This window comes from Heterodontus francisci, chromosome 2 (assembly GCF_036365525.1).
Source record: "Heterodontus francisci isolate sHetFra1 chromosome 2, sHetFra1.hap1, whole genome shotgun sequence".
Taxonomy (NCBI): domain Eukaryota; kingdom Metazoa; phylum Chordata; class Chondrichthyes; order Heterodontiformes; family Heterodontidae; genus Heterodontus; species Heterodontus francisci.
In genome coordinates this window covers 105,394,789-105,414,188 of record NC_090372.1, presented here as the reverse complement: position 1 = coordinate 105,414,188, position 19,400 = coordinate 105,394,789, and the positions used below count along the sequence as shown (strand labels likewise).

The 19,400-nt window shown below is 44.1% G+C and overlaps 1 protein-coding gene across 2 annotated transcripts in view; it reads right to left on the bottom strand.

Annotated features, from left to right (window-relative positions):
• Positions 1 to 19,400, bottom strand: part of etv1 (ETS variant transcription factor 1) — a 134,573-nt gene that overhangs the window by 26,542 nt on the left and 88,631 nt on the right. For both annotated transcript variants that reach the window (XM_068051163.1, XM_068051173.1), the window contains one exon: positions 7,201 to 7,269. In XM_068051163.1, coding sequence (XP_067907264.1) covers positions 7,201 to 7,269 — 69 coding nt within the window. The remainder of the gene's footprint in view (positions 1 to 7,200; positions 7,270 to 19,400) is intronic.

Below are 19,400 nucleotides of genomic sequence, written 5' to 3'. Positions count from 1 at the left end.
CTGTTTCCCATTGACTTCAATTTTGCCAGGGTTCCTTGATGTCATACTTGGTCAAATGCTCCCTTGATGTCAAGGGCAGCCACTCTCACCTCACCTCTGGAGTTCAGCTCTTTTGTCCATATTTGGACCAAGGCTGTATGACGCTGAATGGCCCTGGCGGAACCCAAACTGAGCCTCACTGAGCAGGTTATTGCTAAGCAAGTGCCGCTTGATAGTGCTGTCGATGACCCCTTCCATCACTTTGCTGATGATCGCGAGTAGACTGATAGGGTGATAATTGGTCAGGCTGGATTTGTCCTGCTTTTTGTGGACAGGACATACCTGGGCAATTTTTCACATTGCCTGGTAGATGCCAGTGTTGTAGCTGTACTGGAAAAGCTTGGCTAAGGGTGTGGTATGTTCTGGAGCACAAGTCATCAGTCCTATTGCCAGAATGTTGTCAGGGCCTGTAGCCTTTGCAGTATCCAGTGCCTTCAGCCATTTCCTGATATCACATGGAGGGAATCGGATTGGCTGAAGACTGGCATCTGTGAAGCTGGGAACCTCAGGAGGAGGCCGAGATGGATCATCCACTCGGCATTTCTGGCTGAAGATGGATGTGCAAATGCTTCAACCTTGTTGTTTGCACTGATGTGCTGGGCTCCCCCATCATTGAGGATTGGGATATTTGTGGAGCCTCCTCTCCCTGTTAGCTGTTTAATTGTCCACCACCATTCACAATTCGATGTGGTAGGACTGCAGAGCTTAGATCTGATCCGTTGGTTATAGGATCGCTGAGCTCTGTCTATCAAATGCTGCTTATGCAGTTTGGCATGCAAGTAGTCCTGGGTTGTAGCTTCACCAGGCTGACACCTCATTTTGAGGTATGTCTGGTGCTGCTCTTGGCATGCCTTCCTGTAATCTTTTTTGAACTAGGGTTGGTCCCCTAGCTTGATGGTAATGGTATAGTAAGGGATATGCTGGGTTATGAGGTTACAGATTGTGGTTGAATACAATTCTGCTGTTACTGATGGCCCACAGCATCTCATGGATGCCCAGTTTTGAGCTGCTAGATCTGTCCGAAATCTATTCCATTTAGCACAGTGAAAGTGCCACACAACATGATGGTGAGTATCCTCAATGTGAAGACAGGACTTCGTCTCCACAAGGATTGTGCGGTCGTCACTCATATCAATACTGTCATGGACAGATGCATCTGCGACAGGTAGATTGGTGAGAACAAGGTCATGTAGGTTTTCCCTCTTTTTGGTTCCCTCACCACCTGCCGCAGACCCAGTCTAGCAGCTATGTCCTTTAGGACTCGGACATCTCGGTCAGTAGTGGTGCTATCAAGCCACTCTTGGTGATGGACATAGAAGTCCCCCACCCAAAGTACATTCAACGCCTTGCTACCCTCAGTACTTCCTCCAAGTGGTCTTCAACATGGAGAAGCACTGATTCATCAGCCGAGGGGAGGCGGTAGTTGGTAATCAGCAGGAGGTTTCCGTGCCCATGTTTGACCTGATGCCATGAAACTTCATGTAGTCCAGGGTCAATGTTGAGGACTCCCAGGGCCACTCCCTCCCGACTGTATTCTACTGTGCTGCCACCGCTGGTAGGTCTGTTCTGCCGGTCAGACAGGACATACCCAGACTGCAAGATTAGCCCTAGTGCTGCATGTGTTTGTGTCAGGCCCCACTTTTTCACCACAGCTCCGCACACTTTACACAAAAAACAAGGCATCTTTTGTCACTAAACAGGGGTTTATTCCAAGACCTGAGGCATTGAAGATAAGCTGTGATGTGTGAACGCTTAACTGAATGCATTCATCTGAAATTCCCCTCTCTGCTAGAACAGCAGGTTGATCACATACATAAAATAACAGAGCGAGAAATTTCAGCTGATTGCATTAAGTGCTTATATGTAACTACCTGTGTTGCCTAGGTGTTTAAAGCAGGCTTGCCATACTTCATTTAAGTTTATCACGAGGATACAGAATCACATGGGACTTAGTTGTATACTGCAAAATAGAAGATAATCTAAGTGTTAGGATGTAAGCATGCTCCAAACAATTTCTACTCATTCTCACTCCAACAGGTAGCTTCCCTAGATTGACTCATGCTTTCAATGATTCAAACTATAACCTTTTGCATTTCAAATTGGGATATAGTGTACCACGGGTCAAACAGTTCCTTTTTTATTGCAAAATAAAAAGAAAAAAATACTGTTAGGTCTTATAAAAGATCATCAGTGAGGTTACAGAGAAACATGAAAATGTCTCCAAGTGAGCAGCTTGTAGGTCGTTCAATCCATTTACTCAGGCTCAGATATTTATGTGGATGGTGCGAGTGAGGCCAAAAACAGACAAAGAACCTGGCAAGGCCAGGGATGCTGAGGTCCTGTCAAACTTAACAGCAGGACCTTATCGTCATTTTTGTATACTGTTTCCTGCCTGGCAGTCAGCCAAATTGACAGACTGGCCAGCAGGCAGAAAAGATCAGAGGCAGGAGCCCATAACCAGGGACCTTTGGGGACAATCCCTGGCAATCAGAAGTGGGGAAGGCTGCTGATTGGGGCTGGGGAGTCGGTGGGAAAGGTTGGCAAATGGGACTGGGGGCTGTTGCCAGTTGGCAGGCAGGAGGCTGAAGGCCTGCTCACCCTGGCCCACAAGGAGTGCTGTAAAAGGCATTTACTCTGTGGAGCCGGCATCTCCCGCCTCCCTTTCCCGAGCCCGAGGACACCTACATGGCACCCATGAATTTTAAATTGGGCTCCCAATTGCAATCGGGTGCCTGATTTAAATGTGTTAATGAAGTGTTGCACCTCTCCACAGGATAACACTTGGATGCCCTGATATCAAGCAACTTCGAACGACTGGCTATGTTAAAGGCTATATTAATACAAGTTTTTGCTGTTGTTGATATCGGCTGCCATAAAAAGGCGGTGGGTGTGTGCACACGGGGACGCATTCCCCATATTTAAGTATTTAACCACCTCCTGACCCTCTCCAGGCTATTGTGAAGGGGTTAAGATCGAGGCCATTATTGGCTAAAATACCTCTTTATTTGATGAAGGGTTACATACCCAAAACATTAGTAACCCTTTTTTCTTGAGATGCTGACTGACTTGATGTGCTGATGTATATCTTCAACATTTTCTGTTTTTATTTCCTTCTTATTATTGAATTCTATGGAGGATTCCACCATATGTCATGTCACTTTAGAAGACCTATAATTTCATCTACGCTAGACATTTTTTATTGCAGGACAAACTATTAAATAGGTTTATTGACAAAGAGAATTATTTACAGAAGCAAGCTATATAACCAAGATATTAAACAGTACACCACAGTCTGCAAATGCCTAAATGAGGAAAGTGGTAATCATCCAAAGCAGTCTGATAAGAATATTTGAGAGTGGCACTGAACTTGGGTGGAGCCAACAAATGGGCGGCAGCAAATTGGCTGGCCATTATACACCCTGTCTGATTTTCTTTTCCATTGACTTTACATAGAAGACTTAAGATACAAGGTATATGAGTGCAATAATATTAGATCAGGACCTGAATAAATAGCTGGTTAAGGGCAGGAATTTGGTGGGCCATTTGTCGTTCAGAACGTCCTTACTTTCTTAAATATATGCAAGTGAACATTCAATGGTGACTCTCACAGCAAGTCAGAGGATTTGGGGGTCATTTTCAGCTTTGCTGCCTAGATTGTATTGTAGTGGTATGAATCGCCTTTTCATTATACAACTCATCCAATTTCCATTCCACTGATTTCAATGGGGTGAAACAGTTGACTTCTATAACAGTGGGCAATCCGTTCTGCCCAGACAATGAAGTTGTAAATGACCTCCATGGTGTTTTAAAAGACTGGAGTATTATACTGTGAACTATACTATAACATACTATTATATAATACGTAGTGGAGCATTCATATTTTGATAGGCTGTTTTATAGGCATTAAAAGACCAACTTCAGGAAAGCTCTTGATTGCTAAGGTGGAGCTGGGTTTAATCTTGCTCTTGTCCCTTTAAAAGTCTAACTGATCAGAGCAGAAATCTGTACCATTATTTTCTGCAGTGTTTCTCACAGTCATCTACCTTTATAACTTTGGCAGATCATCCACGAAAATCCCAGAGAAAGAGTGGACAAACCCTAGCAGAAATTTAAGCCCCTATCTTGCATCTTATTGAAACACAAGTTTCTGAGGGTCTTGGCACGGTAGATGCTGAGAGGATGTTTCCCCTCATGGGGGAATCTAGAACTAGGGGGCACCATTTCAAAATCAGGGATCTCCCATTTAAGACGGAGATGAGGAGGAATTTCTTCTCTCAGAGTTCGTTAATCTTTGGAATTCTCTACCCCAGAAAGCAGTGGAGGCTGGGTCATTGAATATATTCAGGACTGAGCTAGACAGATTTTTGATCTACAAGGGACTCAAGGGTTATGGGGTGGAAGACAGGAAAGTGGAGTTAAGGCCACAGTCAGATCAGCGATGATCTTACTGAATGGTGGAGCAGACTCAAGGGGCCAAATGGCCTACTCCTGCTCCTATTTCTTATGTTCTCATGTACTGCTCAATTACTCCCTGTGTGAAAGTAAATCTTGAGGGTTTTTTTCATAAGATGCTGTTTGTCATTAGTAAGCTGTTCAGTTTTGATTTGTTGCTGTTTTATGAAGATGACATCTGAGCCAATTAGTTACAAGTGTCACATATACTTTGCATGTGTGACATTCAACTTTGACTCTTTTAACAAATGATAGATGTACAAGATAGATGGATTTTGACCATATTGTCATAGACAGTTTATAATCATATATGGATACCCAATACATAGGATCTACATTGGTAGATGACACATGTAAGGAGCCAAGAACTCTTGTTGACTAAATGTTATTCCCAAAGATCATCAACAGCATTCCCTGCTGGAATAGTTAACTACCACAGGGGGAAGACAGCAGAGCAAAATTGTAATTTTGGGAATAGTATTGTAAATAATTCCCTCTCCTCCAGCACTGTCTCCTTCCTTTGAAAACTATTCCTCAAAAAAAAATCCTGATTCTGCTCTCACTAATTACTACCAATTTCCAATCTCCCTTTATTCTCTCAGTCTCTCATTGTGTTGTCATCTCCCACATCCATGCGTAACTCTCCTGCAGCTCCATTTGAATCCCACCAATCAATCAGTTTTTCGCCCTTCCCACAGCACTGTAAAACCCTTAACCAAAATCTCTTGACAATTTTCTTCTCCTTTTGTTCTACAGCTGGCAGCTGTGCCTTCGGTCACTGGGTCTCACACTCTGGAACCTCCTTACACTCCACCATCTCTCTCTCTCTCTGTCTCTCTCCTGTTAGGTTGAATCGTCCTGCAAGTGTTGGGTCCCTGACGTCGGGATCAAATGTGGGTCCCGAGCCCACATATGGCTTCAGTGTACCCACCGGAGCAAGTTAACATGAGGCAGCTTCCTAATTGGCCGCCTCTGCATTCACTGCCCAACTGAGGATGGCGGGCAGACTTGGAAGCGGGAGGCCCAATAGGTGGGCCCGCAGCAATGTCCAGACGGCAGTCCCACCAGGAAAGATGATGCTGCTGGAGAAGAGGCAGACCTAAGGGGTGCCTTGAAATGGAGGTGCTCAGGAAGGCCTTCCTCTTCAGTGGTGAAAAAGATGACAAAGTATTGTGAGAGGCCTCAGGGTGGAGGGTTGAACCCTCCAGAAGAGTGCCTGCAGCCGCTCCTGGTCCCCTGTGAGCACTGCGGTCCCCTGATGCTATCAATTAATTCAGCCACCCATGGCCTACCGATTTCCCAGCGAGAGGCTGCCTCCACAGCATTGCCAGGCTCCTCAAACAGCAGGGGGCCCGTGTGATGCCAGGAAAGCTGCAGCGCTCAATGTAGTATTCACACAGCAAAGCAATGGCTGTGTATTACTGGAATTTCTCAACGCTTTAAAAGGGAAATAACGTTTTGTGTCACAGTACCATTTATTAAAAACTTGCAAATGCACAACTGTTGACATAGTTGTACCTGTGGAAAATATCACATGGTGTTTGGACTTTGGATTCAGAGTTACATGTGAGGTTCAGATCACATGAATCTAAAGACAGGATCCCCACTACCTTCCCACCCACAAACTCCCTTGACTCCAAAAAAAATGCCTTCATTGTGAAGGTTTCTATCAACCATTCACTCTCAACAGTACTGTAACTTCCAAAATCCTTTCCAACCACCCTTCCACTCCCCCCACTCCCACCAACAGAAAGGAGACAGTTCCTTTGTCTATACTGGACCACCAAGCAAGCAGACACAATTTTGGGGAATTTCCTCAGGCAACTGTCCTGATTAGTAGCCATAACTTCAGCGAAAGATCACAGAATTGTTACACTGCTGAAGGAAGCCATTTGGCCCATCGTGTCCGCATCGGCTCTCCACTGAGTGCCGTTCCCCCATCTTCTCCCCATAACCCTGCACATTCTTCCTTTTCATACGACAGTCTAATTCCCTTTTGAATGCTTCAATTGAACCTGGCTCCACCATACTCTCAGGCAGCGCATTCCAGACCTTAACCACTCTCTGCGTGAAAATGTTTTTCCTCATGTCGCTTTTGCTTCTCTTACCAAATACTTTAAATCTGTGCCCTCTCATTCTCGATCCTTTCATGAGTGGGAACAGTTTCCCCCCATCTACTCTGTCCAGACCCCTCATGATTTTGAATACCTCTACCAAATCATCTCTCAGCCTTCTCTTCTCCAAGGAAAACAGTCCTAACTTCTCCAATCTAACTTCGTAACTGAAGTTTCTCATCCCTGGAACCATTCTCATGAATCTTTCCTGTACTCTCTCCAATGCCCTCACATCTTTCCTAAAAATGGGACGCAATACTCCAGCTGAGGCCGAACTAGTGTCTTATGTAAGTTCAACTTCCTTGCTCTTGTACTCTATGTCTCTATTAATAAAACCCAGGAATCAGCGAGACCATCATGCATCCATCTAAGTTTCCACCGTTTGCTCTAAAATTAAAGTTGGGCCATCTTGGGCCAATGCATGTTGCAATTTGACAGGTTCTCTTTCTTAGTACTTGAATAAATCCCCAATTGTCCTGGGTTTTGGAATTTTGCCCAAAACAGACACATTTTGCTCTACAATTCGTTCTCATCCCAACCTATAAATCCCATTTATGACACAGTAATATTAAAACAAAAATGTAGATTCACTTACTGTCAAACTTTTCAGGAACTACACAGGTGTCATCATAAAAATGTCTGGCACCTTTTTCATACATGCAACCTGTGGGAACAAAAAAAAAGGGAGAATTACTACAGGCTAATTCACCTGTAGTCAGAAGTCATTTTAGGTTTAAAAGAGACGTTAGGGTAGATTTTCCCTTCGGAGTGGGATCTGGGCAGCTATCCAGATGGAACATACCAGACAACCCCCAGTAGTACCTCTGGAAGACCTAGTATGTTATGAGGAACAGACCTTAGTTGCCTTGTGCTGCAGCCAGAAACTGAGCAGCCTGGGGCAGTCTGTCGACAATGTCGGTCACTTGACTGACCTCTGGGCTAGGTTCCTTGGAGTGCGGCCCAATCTATGAGGGCCAGGGTTGGGTTGGGGTGGGGCCAGGTGCAGGGGAGTGCAAAAGCTGGAGTGGAATTATTCCAGTCTGGGTTACTGGAACCTGAGAGTACAGACCCTCCAAATGTTTCCTTTTCTTCTTCCACAAATGCAGGAATTATAGCCTGTTGCATAATAAAAACATTTTACAATCAGGCACTCCCAGCAAGAAACAGCACTCACAAGGAACACAGATTGGGAAATCAGTTTGTTGTTATAATCCACAAAATATCGAGGGCTGTAGGCCTGTAAGCATTGCTCCTCACAGCAAGTCCCTAATGACAGTATAAGCCTTCACAGGGCCACTATTGTGTAGTCATGTTTTCATGTAACAGAGTGCAAACACTTTGGGTTCATGTAGCTTATGGTGTTGAGTTGCAAAGCCTTACTGGCCACATGAGTTCCAACTATAATGCACTGGAATCTTAGGAAATCAACTGGATGGTAAAAGTTCTGTGCCCTCTCCAGGTGGTACTCCACAGAGAAAGAAATGCAAGGGTTTCCTCTAGCAAGTATGACAGCTCCAGAAGCCTGGTGGTTATGTTACTAAACTACCAACCCAGAGGTCATGAGCTCAAATTTCACAAAGCAAGTTGTGAAACTGAATTCGAAAAATGACCATGAATGCTATCGGATTGTCGTAAATCCAACTATGATCCTTCAGAGAAGGGAACCCAGGCTGGCTGACAAGTTATTCCAGTCACACTCTATGTGGTTGATTCTTAATGCCCTCTGGGTGGGCAATAAATGCCGCTCTGCCAGTTACCCACATCTCAAGCATTTTGTTTAAAGGCACTTGCTCTTTTCATGAAAGGAGAATTTTTTTCTCTTCCAGATGTCTGTTGCTGTGGCTTGGAAATATCCCCTTGCACAGAAATGTCCTGCCATGATGATCTTCACAGCAACAGAAAGAGCTGTCCCACTCTGTAGGTCAGACAGCAGCAAACAGTATAATTTGGACATCTGTCTGCAGTAAGGTGGAAGCAAAGAGAAGTCTCCTTGGATCTGCCCAGTTAGGACTGATATGGTTGATTAACACAAGCTATACCCTCGGGTAGTGGCAGGAGCACATAAAACATGTGAGGTATCTTTGTACTTGTAGCTGATGTGCCATCATTAAGGGGGTCCCCTCATTCAGATAATATAACACAATGGAACTTGATAACAGCAATTCTCATCCTCCCAATCTTCTTGGGTGCTACTTGTGTTGAAAGGAATTTGGCACTGTAAATGCATGTGCAGCACAGTAAACTATACTGTGTAAAAAAAGCCCGCGAAAAAGAACTTCTAACTCCTCCCACCTGCCCAAATCACCCAGCAGAAAAATCAGACATGGTGAGAATAAGTTCCATTTTTCTGACCCCCACCTATTTACCTGCAAGGTCCCATGCTTCGCATTAACTTCTCACAAAATTAGGCCTGATAATTCTTCACAAAGTCAGGTTCCTCCACCATTTGGCTATAAGTATTGAATCCAGTCTCGAAATTCAGCTGTTAACCAACTGTGCATGGGCAAACAGCTTGTCCTTATGCAATCCACATCCAAACACTTGAATCACCCGCAATTACTTCTGGATCTTTTCTTAATTACTTTATTATGAGAATCTTATTTACAGCATCCCAGATAGCTAACATACATACGATCATACATATGAATTAGGAGCAAGAGTAGACCATTTGGCTACTCAAGCCTGCTCTGCCATTTGATAACAGCATGGCTGATCTGATTGTGGCCTCAACTCCACTTTCCTGCCTACCCCCTATACCCTTTGACTTCCTCAATCAAGAATCTAATTAACTCAGCCTTAAAAATATTCAGTGACCCAGCCTCCACTGCTCTCTGGGGAAGAGCGTTCCACAGACTAATGACCCTGAGAGAAAAAAATTTCTCCTTATCTCCGACTGAAATGGGAGACCCCTTAGTTTGGGATCCATTTGGATTTTCCAACCCCTTATTTTAAAACTGTGCCCCCTAGTTCTAGATTTCCCATGAGGGGAAACATCCTCCATAATCGATCCTGTCAAGCCCCCCTCAGAACCTTATATGTTTCAATAAGATCACCTCTCATTCTTCTAAACTCCAATGAGTATAGGCCCAACCTGCTCAACCTTTCCTCATAAAAACAATTCCTTCATCCCAGGAATGAACCTAGTGAACCTGCTCTGAACTGCTTCCAACGCAAGTATATCCCTCCTCAAGTAAGGAGACCAAAACTGTACACAGTATTCTAGGTGCGGTTTCACCAATGCCCTGTACTGTTGTAGCAAGACTTCCCTACTTTTATACACCATCCATCTTGCAATAAATGCCAACATTCCATCTGCTCCACCTGCATGCTAACTTTTTATGATTCATGTACAAGGACACCCAGATCCCTCTGTACCATAGCATTCTGCAATCTCTCTCCATGTAAATAATATTCTTGCCACCTTCCAGCATCCACCCAAATTAAGTCCGATTAAGGGCCTCATCCCACCTCCGCTGGTATCAGCCTAGCGGCAGCAGCCGTGTGGGGAACATGCCTAGCAAACCTGTGTGGGTTGCTTGCCAGCTCCAGCCAAGGTGCGGGGGTCATGTGGGGAAGTGTGGGGGTCCCTTGTTAAAAGGCACAGTGCCTGATCAAGGGACCCGGCATCAGGAAAGGGGACCCCACTGAGAGCCATTCCCCCGCCTTGCTGCCGACCCACCTATATCCCCCCTCCCCCGCGACCCCCAGCCCACAAATCCACCCCCCCACCCTGACTCACCTGTGGCCTGGGTCCAGCGCCTCCGGTGAGTCCAGTACCGACAACAGCCTCTGCAGTGCTGCTGCTCAGTGAGAGAGCTGCCGGTCAATCAGCAGACGGGGCTTCTGTTGCTGGGGTCCTTAATCCCGGGAAAGGTCCGCCACTGTTTACTTATGTGCGTAATTGGCATGAAATGTGGCGGGACTTCCGCACAGGAGGCGATGTGGGGCTCTTGCTGGTGCTTTAGCCGGAGGTTGAGATCCCTGTCGCGCAGATAAAATCCCAATCTTTGTGCCCTCACAATTTGGGTCTTTGCCAAAAAAAATCACATTGCCCATTTTTAAAAATGTATTTATTTATTTGTGTTTTGCCAGTTTAAAACAGTTCATGATTCTCGATTGTAGAATGATGAAACCGATTAGATGAGATTTCAGATGGCAAATCACAGCACATTTATAGCATAGCTACAGGAACACCTTAGAAAATAGCTCAGGGCCATTTAAATTAAACATACTCGGCAAACCTGTGGACTGATTACTAGATCCTGGATGCAACAGTGGGCAACATGAGCAGAAGTGGCACAGGCTGCACCCGGTGCTGGAAAATCACCATTCAATGAGAGCCCATTCTGCCCAACTCACCCCTCTCAAAATACAAACCTAACAAATTCAACACAAGTCAACAAGAAAAACAAAACAAAACACTATTGTGAAAAAATGAAGACAATTGTATGTGACCTCGAAGGTAGAATTTTACTAAAAGGTCTACTGAAAGAGAATGCTCTTTGTGATTTACTGGGACCCATGCCCTTATCTAACGCAACATTGACCCTTCTCAAAGGGGTTAATCAGCACACTGGTAAAGTAAATTGAAAATAGCTCAGTGCCATGTAGGGCACATCAAGACTTCCTCCATGTAAACAGGACATGTAGGAAAAATGCTGAGATTGTAAAATATTTATTTTATTGCAATGTTTACATTCCGGAAGGTCCTGCAAACCCCCTATTCAAAATACACGTACAACAGTCACACAAATGCAAAACCAACACACACACACACACAAAGAACAGAATAAGACAAAAACAAATCTGTTTTTTGACTCACTTAAAAAATGTGCACCATTATTTCCTTGCAAATGAAGTATCAATTTTAAAGGACAATGTTTTGACGCTATCTTTCTTGCTGAAAGCAGATTTCTAGGTTCTGTTATAAACAGAGAGAGGTAAACAATTGTGAAGGGCGGTAACGTGAAGTTGTCAAATTTATGAAATCTAGCTTTGAGGACATGAGTCATTAGTAATTCTGCATTCATGTTGATAATGGATATTGTTAAATTTCATGACAAGTAGTTATTCCATGATTTGCTGTTTCATAATGACATGAAAATATGTATACAAATTGTGAAACAGGCAATATTACTGATTATGCCACACGAGACAACAACTAACTAGGAACATTTTTTAATACGTATTTCATGGAAATTATACCATAATGAAGAACTGATGGTTTTATAAGGGAAAAACATTTCACAGTAATGTCACCAGCAAAATGAGACCTGCATTTATAATGCATATATAATATTCAAATTGTGGCCTAAACAATGTCTTATATAAATTCAACCTCTTATCCTTGTTTTTAAATATTCAATGCTTCTATATATAAAAAACCCAGAATCTCATAGTTTTTTTATGGCTTTATCTACCTGGACCCCCACTTTTAACAATGATTGGGGGCAAAATTTGATAATGCCCGAAAAGGAATGTGGGGATCTTGAAGCGAGATTAATCCGCGTCCATTGCTTCCGATGCAGGCCGCACGCAAATTTTTTGCCGCCTGCTCATTTAAATGATTGTAGTGTGCAGCCCAGTGCTAAATGTGCTGTTGAGTGGCTGCAAGCCTCAGTAGGGGGCCCAAATTCATGCGAAGCGAGCACCACTTAAAGTTATCCTGCACTACTTAGAGCCTACCTGTATCTCTTAAAGAGGTGGTACATTCCAGCTGGAGTAGGTGCTGCAAGTGGCTGAGGAAAGAGTGTCTGACCTGCAAGAAGGGAGAGTAATGATGCAACAGCATGTGCCAAGGGTCCCCGATGCTGCACAGGAGGTCTTGGTGCAGGAGATGAAGATAGGTTCACCATCCAGAGACAGATATTGCAAATGCAATGGGAGCAGACAGCCATTACAGTCAATGCCAGCTGTCCAGCCCTGAAGACCCTGATGTAGTGCCAAAAATGTTCAATGACCTCATATGAGTGGTCAAGGTCAATTAATGTATCTTCAAATGTGATATATTCTACCGCCTGAACCACTGCTCAAATCATCATACTCCCATCACTCATGTACCAGCAACCTCCATCAATCAAGACTCATCCCTAACATTCAAAGTTTCACCTCACCCTCACACACTTAGCACTGCTGCAAACCTTGCATTCACATCTCACAGCTTGCATACAATGCTAGCTATTCAACATGACAGCTCCACCACCCGAACAGATAGCACCACACTCACTAAAACACTTCCCTCTCTCTTGCAGGCCAAAGTGGTATATAGCCAGAGGCAGCAGCACCTAACCAGAGGGGAACAGGCACAGCTACATGCCCCAATTCCCCAGTGCAGGAGACAGTATTCGCCATTATTGGAGCAGCCATGACTGAGGCCATGTTCAGCGGTGGGGCTGAACCATCAAAGATGACAGTATGCTCATATCTAATCCTCCTTCTCACATCCCACTTTCCCTTCATCCCATAGTCCTTTCCGATTCCCAAGCTGCAGATGGTGCAAGCATGCACCTCCTACTTTCTCCCCTTCTGCCACCACAACACAACCTTTGTGCCTTTCTCCTTTCAGATACCTAAGAACTACAACCAGGCAGTGGAGGAAGCAAAAGAGGTGGAAGAACAGGAAGACAGTGATGAAGAAAAAACAGCATCACTTGTTCCTATACTCACAGCCACCAGCTCAGATACCAACTCTGTGCATACTTTAGAGAGTAGCTTAGAGGCAGAATCTGCCCATGGCAACACACCAGGCACATGTGACCTGCATCCAGGGTAGTGAACAAGAGCAATGCCAGTGCTAGCTCACCAGAAGGCAAGGTTGTACACAAATTCTGCTGCAGAGAATGCAGATGAGGCCTACAAAAGAAGGCTAATAGGTATGCACGGTGCAATGCTTGGTCCAATGACAAATCTGCCAGAAAGCCTTTTTTCATTTGTTCATGGGGTATGGGCATTGCTGGCTAGACCAGCATTTATTGCCCATCCCTAATTGCCCTTGAGAAGATGGTGGTGAGCTGCCTTCTTGAACCACTGCAGTCCTTAGAGTGTAGGTACACCAACAGTGCTGTTAGGAAGGGAATTCCTGGATTTTGACCCTGCGACAGTGAAGGAATTGGAAATATAGTTCCAAGTCAGGATGGTGTGTGTCTTGGAGGAGAACTTGCAGGCGGTGGTGTTCCCATGCATCTGCTGCCCTTGTCCTTCTAGATGGTAGAGGTCGCGGGTTTGGAAGGTGCTGTCGAAGGAGCCTTGTGAGTTGTTGCATTGCATCTTGTAGATGGTACATACTGCTGCCACTGTGCGTCAGTGGTGAAGGGGGTGAATATTGAAAATGGTGCCAATCAAGTGGGTTGCTTTGTCCTGGATGATGTCGAGCTACCTGAACGTTGTTGCAGCTGCCCCAATCCACGCAAGTGGAGAGTATTCCATCACACTCCTGACTTATGCCTTGTAGATTGTGGACAGGTTTTCAGGAGACAGGAGGTAAGTTACTCGCCACAGAATTCCCAGCCTCTGACCTGTTCTAGTGGCCACAGTATTTACTTGGCTGATCCAGTTCAGTTTCTGGTCAATGGTAAGCCCCCAGGATGTTGATAGTGAGGTTTCAGCGATGGCAATGCCATTGAACATTCAGGGGAGATGGTTAGATTCTCTCGTTTGAGATGTTCACTGCCTGGCAGTTGTGTGATGCAAATGTTACGTGTCCCTTATCAGCCCAAGCCTGGATATTGTCCAGATCTTGCTGCATCTGGACCCGGGCTGCTTCAGTATCTAAGGAATCGCGAACAGTGCTGAACATTGTGCACTGTGCAATCATCAGCGAACATCCCCACTTCTCACTTATGATGGAGGGTCATGAATGAATTATCAAGTATGAAGCAGCTGAAGATGGTTGCGCCTAGGACAGTACCCTGAGGAACCCCTGTAGTGATGTCCTGGAACTGAGATGATTGACCTCCAACGACCACAACCCATCTCCCTTTGTGCTCGGTCTGACTCCAACCAGTGGAGAGGTTTCCCCCTGATTCACATTGACTCTAGCTTTGCTAGTGCTCCTTGATGCCATACTCAGCCAAATGCTGCCTTGATGTAAAGGGCAGTCACTCTCACCTCACCTCAGCTTGCAGCAATGCCAAGGAGCATGGAAGAGTCTGGCACCAACTTGCCATAGGGCTTCACACAGAGATTGGAGCCCATTCTCTCCGCCATGCAAGTAGTGGCAGACTCTAGGAGAATACTTGCAGACCCATCCATGTTATAGCATCAGATGGCCAATGTCTCAGCTTCCATTGCAGCACAGGTAGAAACCATCCAATGTTTGGAAGCTCATACTGAAGCTAGGCAGGCTCAGTTTACTGCCATGCATGTAAATGTACATGCAGATGTTGCTGAAGCTCCGTATTTCCATCTTGTGGAATCACCATTCAATGGGACATATTAATGATGTGATCAGAAGGATGGTGGTAATGCAGTCACACACCTTGTCATGCTCACCATGCCACTTGTGACCATGCCTGCTGTCCACCTAGCAAGGACTCAAAACTGCATTTATCAGTGGTCTGATAGCCAACTAGTCGTTGTCCTTCCCTGGGAAGGGAGAGTTAATCAGGGTCTCTATGAAATTGAGGTGGCTCCAAGATGATGCACTGACAATGGATGCCGAGTCCAGTGAACTCTCCATGATGGCCTCTAATCTCGTACCTGAATCAGCCATTAGTGAGCCATTGATACTGCATGGCACTGTTAATGACTATTCACCCAGCAGTAAATGTATTACTGAATTCCAGGATTCTTTTCACTTTTCTCTACTTCAATTTTACTCAGGCTATTTGAATAACTTTATTACTTTCATATTGGTGTTTCAACAAACCTATCAAGGTCAGGAAGACAGTTATTTCACCAGACTTGGGAACAAAGGAACAAGTGCAGGCCACTCAGCCCCTCAAGCCAGTTCCAACATTCAGTTAGAACATGGCTGGTCTGTAACTTGACTTCATTTATCTGCCTTGGTTTCATATCCCTTATTACCTTTACCCAACAAAAATCTATCAACCTTGGTTTTGAAATTTTAAACTGGCCTTTAATTTATATCAAATATAAATGACCTGGACTTGGGTAAACAGGTAACAATTTCAAAGCTGTAGATGAGACGAAACTCGTAAACATGGTAAACAGCAAGGTGGAATATAACAGACTTCAGGAGGACACAGACAAAATGATGAAATAAGCAGACACATGGCAGATGAAATTTAATCCAAAGTAATGTGAAGTGACACATTTTAATCGGAAGAATGAGGAGAGGCAATATAAACTAAATTATACAATTTTAGAGGGGTGCAAAAACAGAGAGACCTGTCTTTTCACAAGTCTTTGAAGGTGGCAGGACAAGTTGAGCAGGCTGTGAAAAAAACATATGGTATCCATGGCCTTATAAACAGAGGCATCGAGTACAAAACTATGTTAAACCTTTATAAACCACTAGTTAGGCCTCAGCTGGAGTACTGTGTCTAATTCTGGGCACCATACTTTAGGATGTCAAAGCCTTAGGGAGGGTGCAGAGGAGATCTCCTATAACGGTACCAAGGATGCACCACTTAGTTATGTGAAGATACTAGAGGGAGCTAGGATTATTTTCCTTAGAGCAGAGAAGGTTACAGGGGGATTTAATTATGATTATCAAAATTATGATAGTACATAATGAGAAACTATTTCCAGTAGCAGAATAGTCAGTAAACAGAGGACATAGATTTAAGGTTTTTGGCAAAAGAACCAGGGGCAAGAAGAGGAGAAGTATCTTTTACGTAGTGAGTTGTTAGACCCTGGAATGCACTGCCTGGAAAGGTGGTGGAAGCAGATTCAATAATAACTTTCAAAGGGGACGGTTAAATATTTGAAGGGGAAAAATTTGAAGGGCTATGGGGAAATGGCAGGAGAATGGTACTAACTGCATAACTCTTTCATACAGCTGACAGAAGCACAAGAAGCCGAAAGGCCTCCTTTTGTGTTGTATTATTCTAAACTCAGATTACAGCCATCATAGCTCCAGGTACCAGTGTTCAAAGTGGCTTGCAGGATTGCACATCAGTCCAGCAATCTGTCCTCCAACACAATGCTAGGATTGCCTAGGGGAGTGGCAGTAATTCTGTGGAGCACAAACCTGCTGTCCTTTCTCAGAATGACAGCATTCACGCTCCCACCACTGCCACTTTGCCAGTTGCCTTGCTGTTACCTCTCAGCCAGCCAGTTGAGACTGCAGCCATCCATGCCAAGGTGGTTTGGTCAGAGGCTAAGCCTTCTGGGGTCAGAGCTGGAGTTTAAGGAGGGAACTCCAGAGTGTAGGGCACAGGCAGCTGAAAGCACACCCACTAATGATGGAGCAATAAAAATTGGGAATGTGGAATGGCGGGAATTGGAGGATTGCAGGGATTTCAAAGGCTTGTAATGAGGGAGCAGGCTAAAAAGATAGGGAAGGGTGATGTCTTGAGGTCAAAAGAGGTAGGTTTTCAGGACCGCATTAAAGGTTCACCTCAAGAGACCTCTCCTCTTCCATTCTCTTCAGAGTCGCTGAGATGGAATTTCTGTGGGATTTCTCCCAAACTTCTGCCATAGGTTGGCAGAATATCTACAGAAACTCTGCAGACTTGGCAGATTAAATTATGGCAAACAATCACAGGAACCTCCATGGAAATTCATGGCATTAATGTTCTGGGTATATCTCCTTTTGTTGGCCTAGTCCCCAAAATATACTACTTCATGCTCATTTTCACTTATAAACCCGCTTTGCCAGACTGTCTGACTCCCCGTATCATTTCCTGTATTCTTTCTTAGTTTACCCTTATTCGGTATCACCAGCAAACTTTGATATTGTTCCTCTTATGCCTATGTCCAAATCATTATATAAATAGAAAAGAAGCCCCAGGCACACCACTACCAAGATCCTACCAATCAATAGATTTTAGATTTTTTTTTTAGATTTAGATTTACAGCACTGAAACAGGCCCTTCGGCCCACCAAGTCTGTGCCGACCATTAACCACCCATTTATACTAATCCTACACTAATTCCATATTCCTACCACATCCTCACCTGTCCCTATATTCCCCTACCACCTACCTATACTAGGGGCAATTTATAATGGCCAATTTACCGATCAACCTGCAAGTCTTTTGGCTGTGGGAGGAAACCGGAGCACCCGGAGGAAACCCACGCAGACACAGGGAGAACTTGCAAACTCCACACAGGCAGTACCCAGAATTGAACCCGGGTCGCTGGAACTATGAGGCTGTGGTGCTAACCACTGCGTCACTGTGCCAACCACTGCGCCACTGTGCCGCCCATAGATATCTATTTACCCTACACAGCTTTCTGTATTCTAGTCATCTAGCTGTGCAGCTACCACTTCCCTTAACTTGTAATAATTCTCCACTATGGCATCTTATCAAATGCCTTCTGAATATCCATATATACAGCACTGAATTCTTATTATCTGTTCACTTGGAATTAAAGAAAATATAAATTAGTGAATTCATGCTGACTATGGCTAATTAGTTCAAGCCTTTCCAAGTAACTGGCAACTTATTCCACAAATATATTATTCTTTGTGACTTTCCTGTTTATTTCTAAATTGACTGATTTTTTATTTCTGCCCGCTGATATTTGAACCCTTTCTCATGGTGAGCAAATGGTCTTTATGAACCTTGCTAATCCTCTTCATAGTCTTGAAAACTCTCCTTAAAAACAGTTAAGGTAAGTATAGAATGAGAAAAGGTCATTTGCCACACTGTGCCTATTCCAACCGACCCATGTACTATTTGAAATCCTAGCTGTTCGTTATGCATAGTACTAAAAACATTGGAAAACTTGAAGTAAAAACATTTAAACAATTTAAAAACACTACTTAGATGTATTTGTTTAAATGCCTATTCGTTTACCGAGGAAGCATTTATTAGAGTACTCAGTTAAAAAAGCACACATACAATGCCACAAGTTCACCTGTAACATGCAACTGTGTTGTAAATTCTCCCTGTGGCAAACACACGCCATTGAGTTCATTTTTAACCCTTGCAACATTTTCTACCAAAGTCAGATTCCCTCCCACCTCTACTACCCTAATAAACCTTGAATAACAGTTCAGCATGACAATTCAAAGTTTATTTGTAATCTAGCATATGTTTTCAGTCTATTATTTTTAAGTGGATTTTAAAATGTGGGACGTCATGCCGAAATCCCCAGTATGCACTCCTGGTGGATAAGGCTTTGTGCTGGGAATTTGTTTATATCAGGCATAGTCAACTACTTAGAAACACCTATATCAAAAATTTTCAAAATAAGGAAATGCCTATAGCTATCTGCTAGGGCAATAGACATAACTGCAAAGTATTTTTCACTCTAATTTTTTCTTCTCATTACTTGAAATTGGTGACGAATACCTGGGTACCAAAGGTACTCGGCACCCTTCAATAGTGTGCCCACATGCATTGTTTGGATAGTGAGAGTTGACAGGTCTTTTAATCGTGGCGGGCACCATGACTAAAACCAATCATGTCCACACCCTACCTCCATACAGAGGTCACTTTACAGTAATCAATAGCAGCTAACCTGCTTTATTTTGTCCTCACTAGCTTAGGGATGCTGGCACCCAACCATCACTTTTGCCTGAGATCAACATCTCACACAGACCAGGGGCTGAAACTGTGGCTAACAGCTCAGTGCCACAATCAATGGTGAGGAACAGAATATGATAATAAACAGAAATAAAAACAAGAAATGCTGGAAATACTCAGCAGGTCTGGCAGCATCT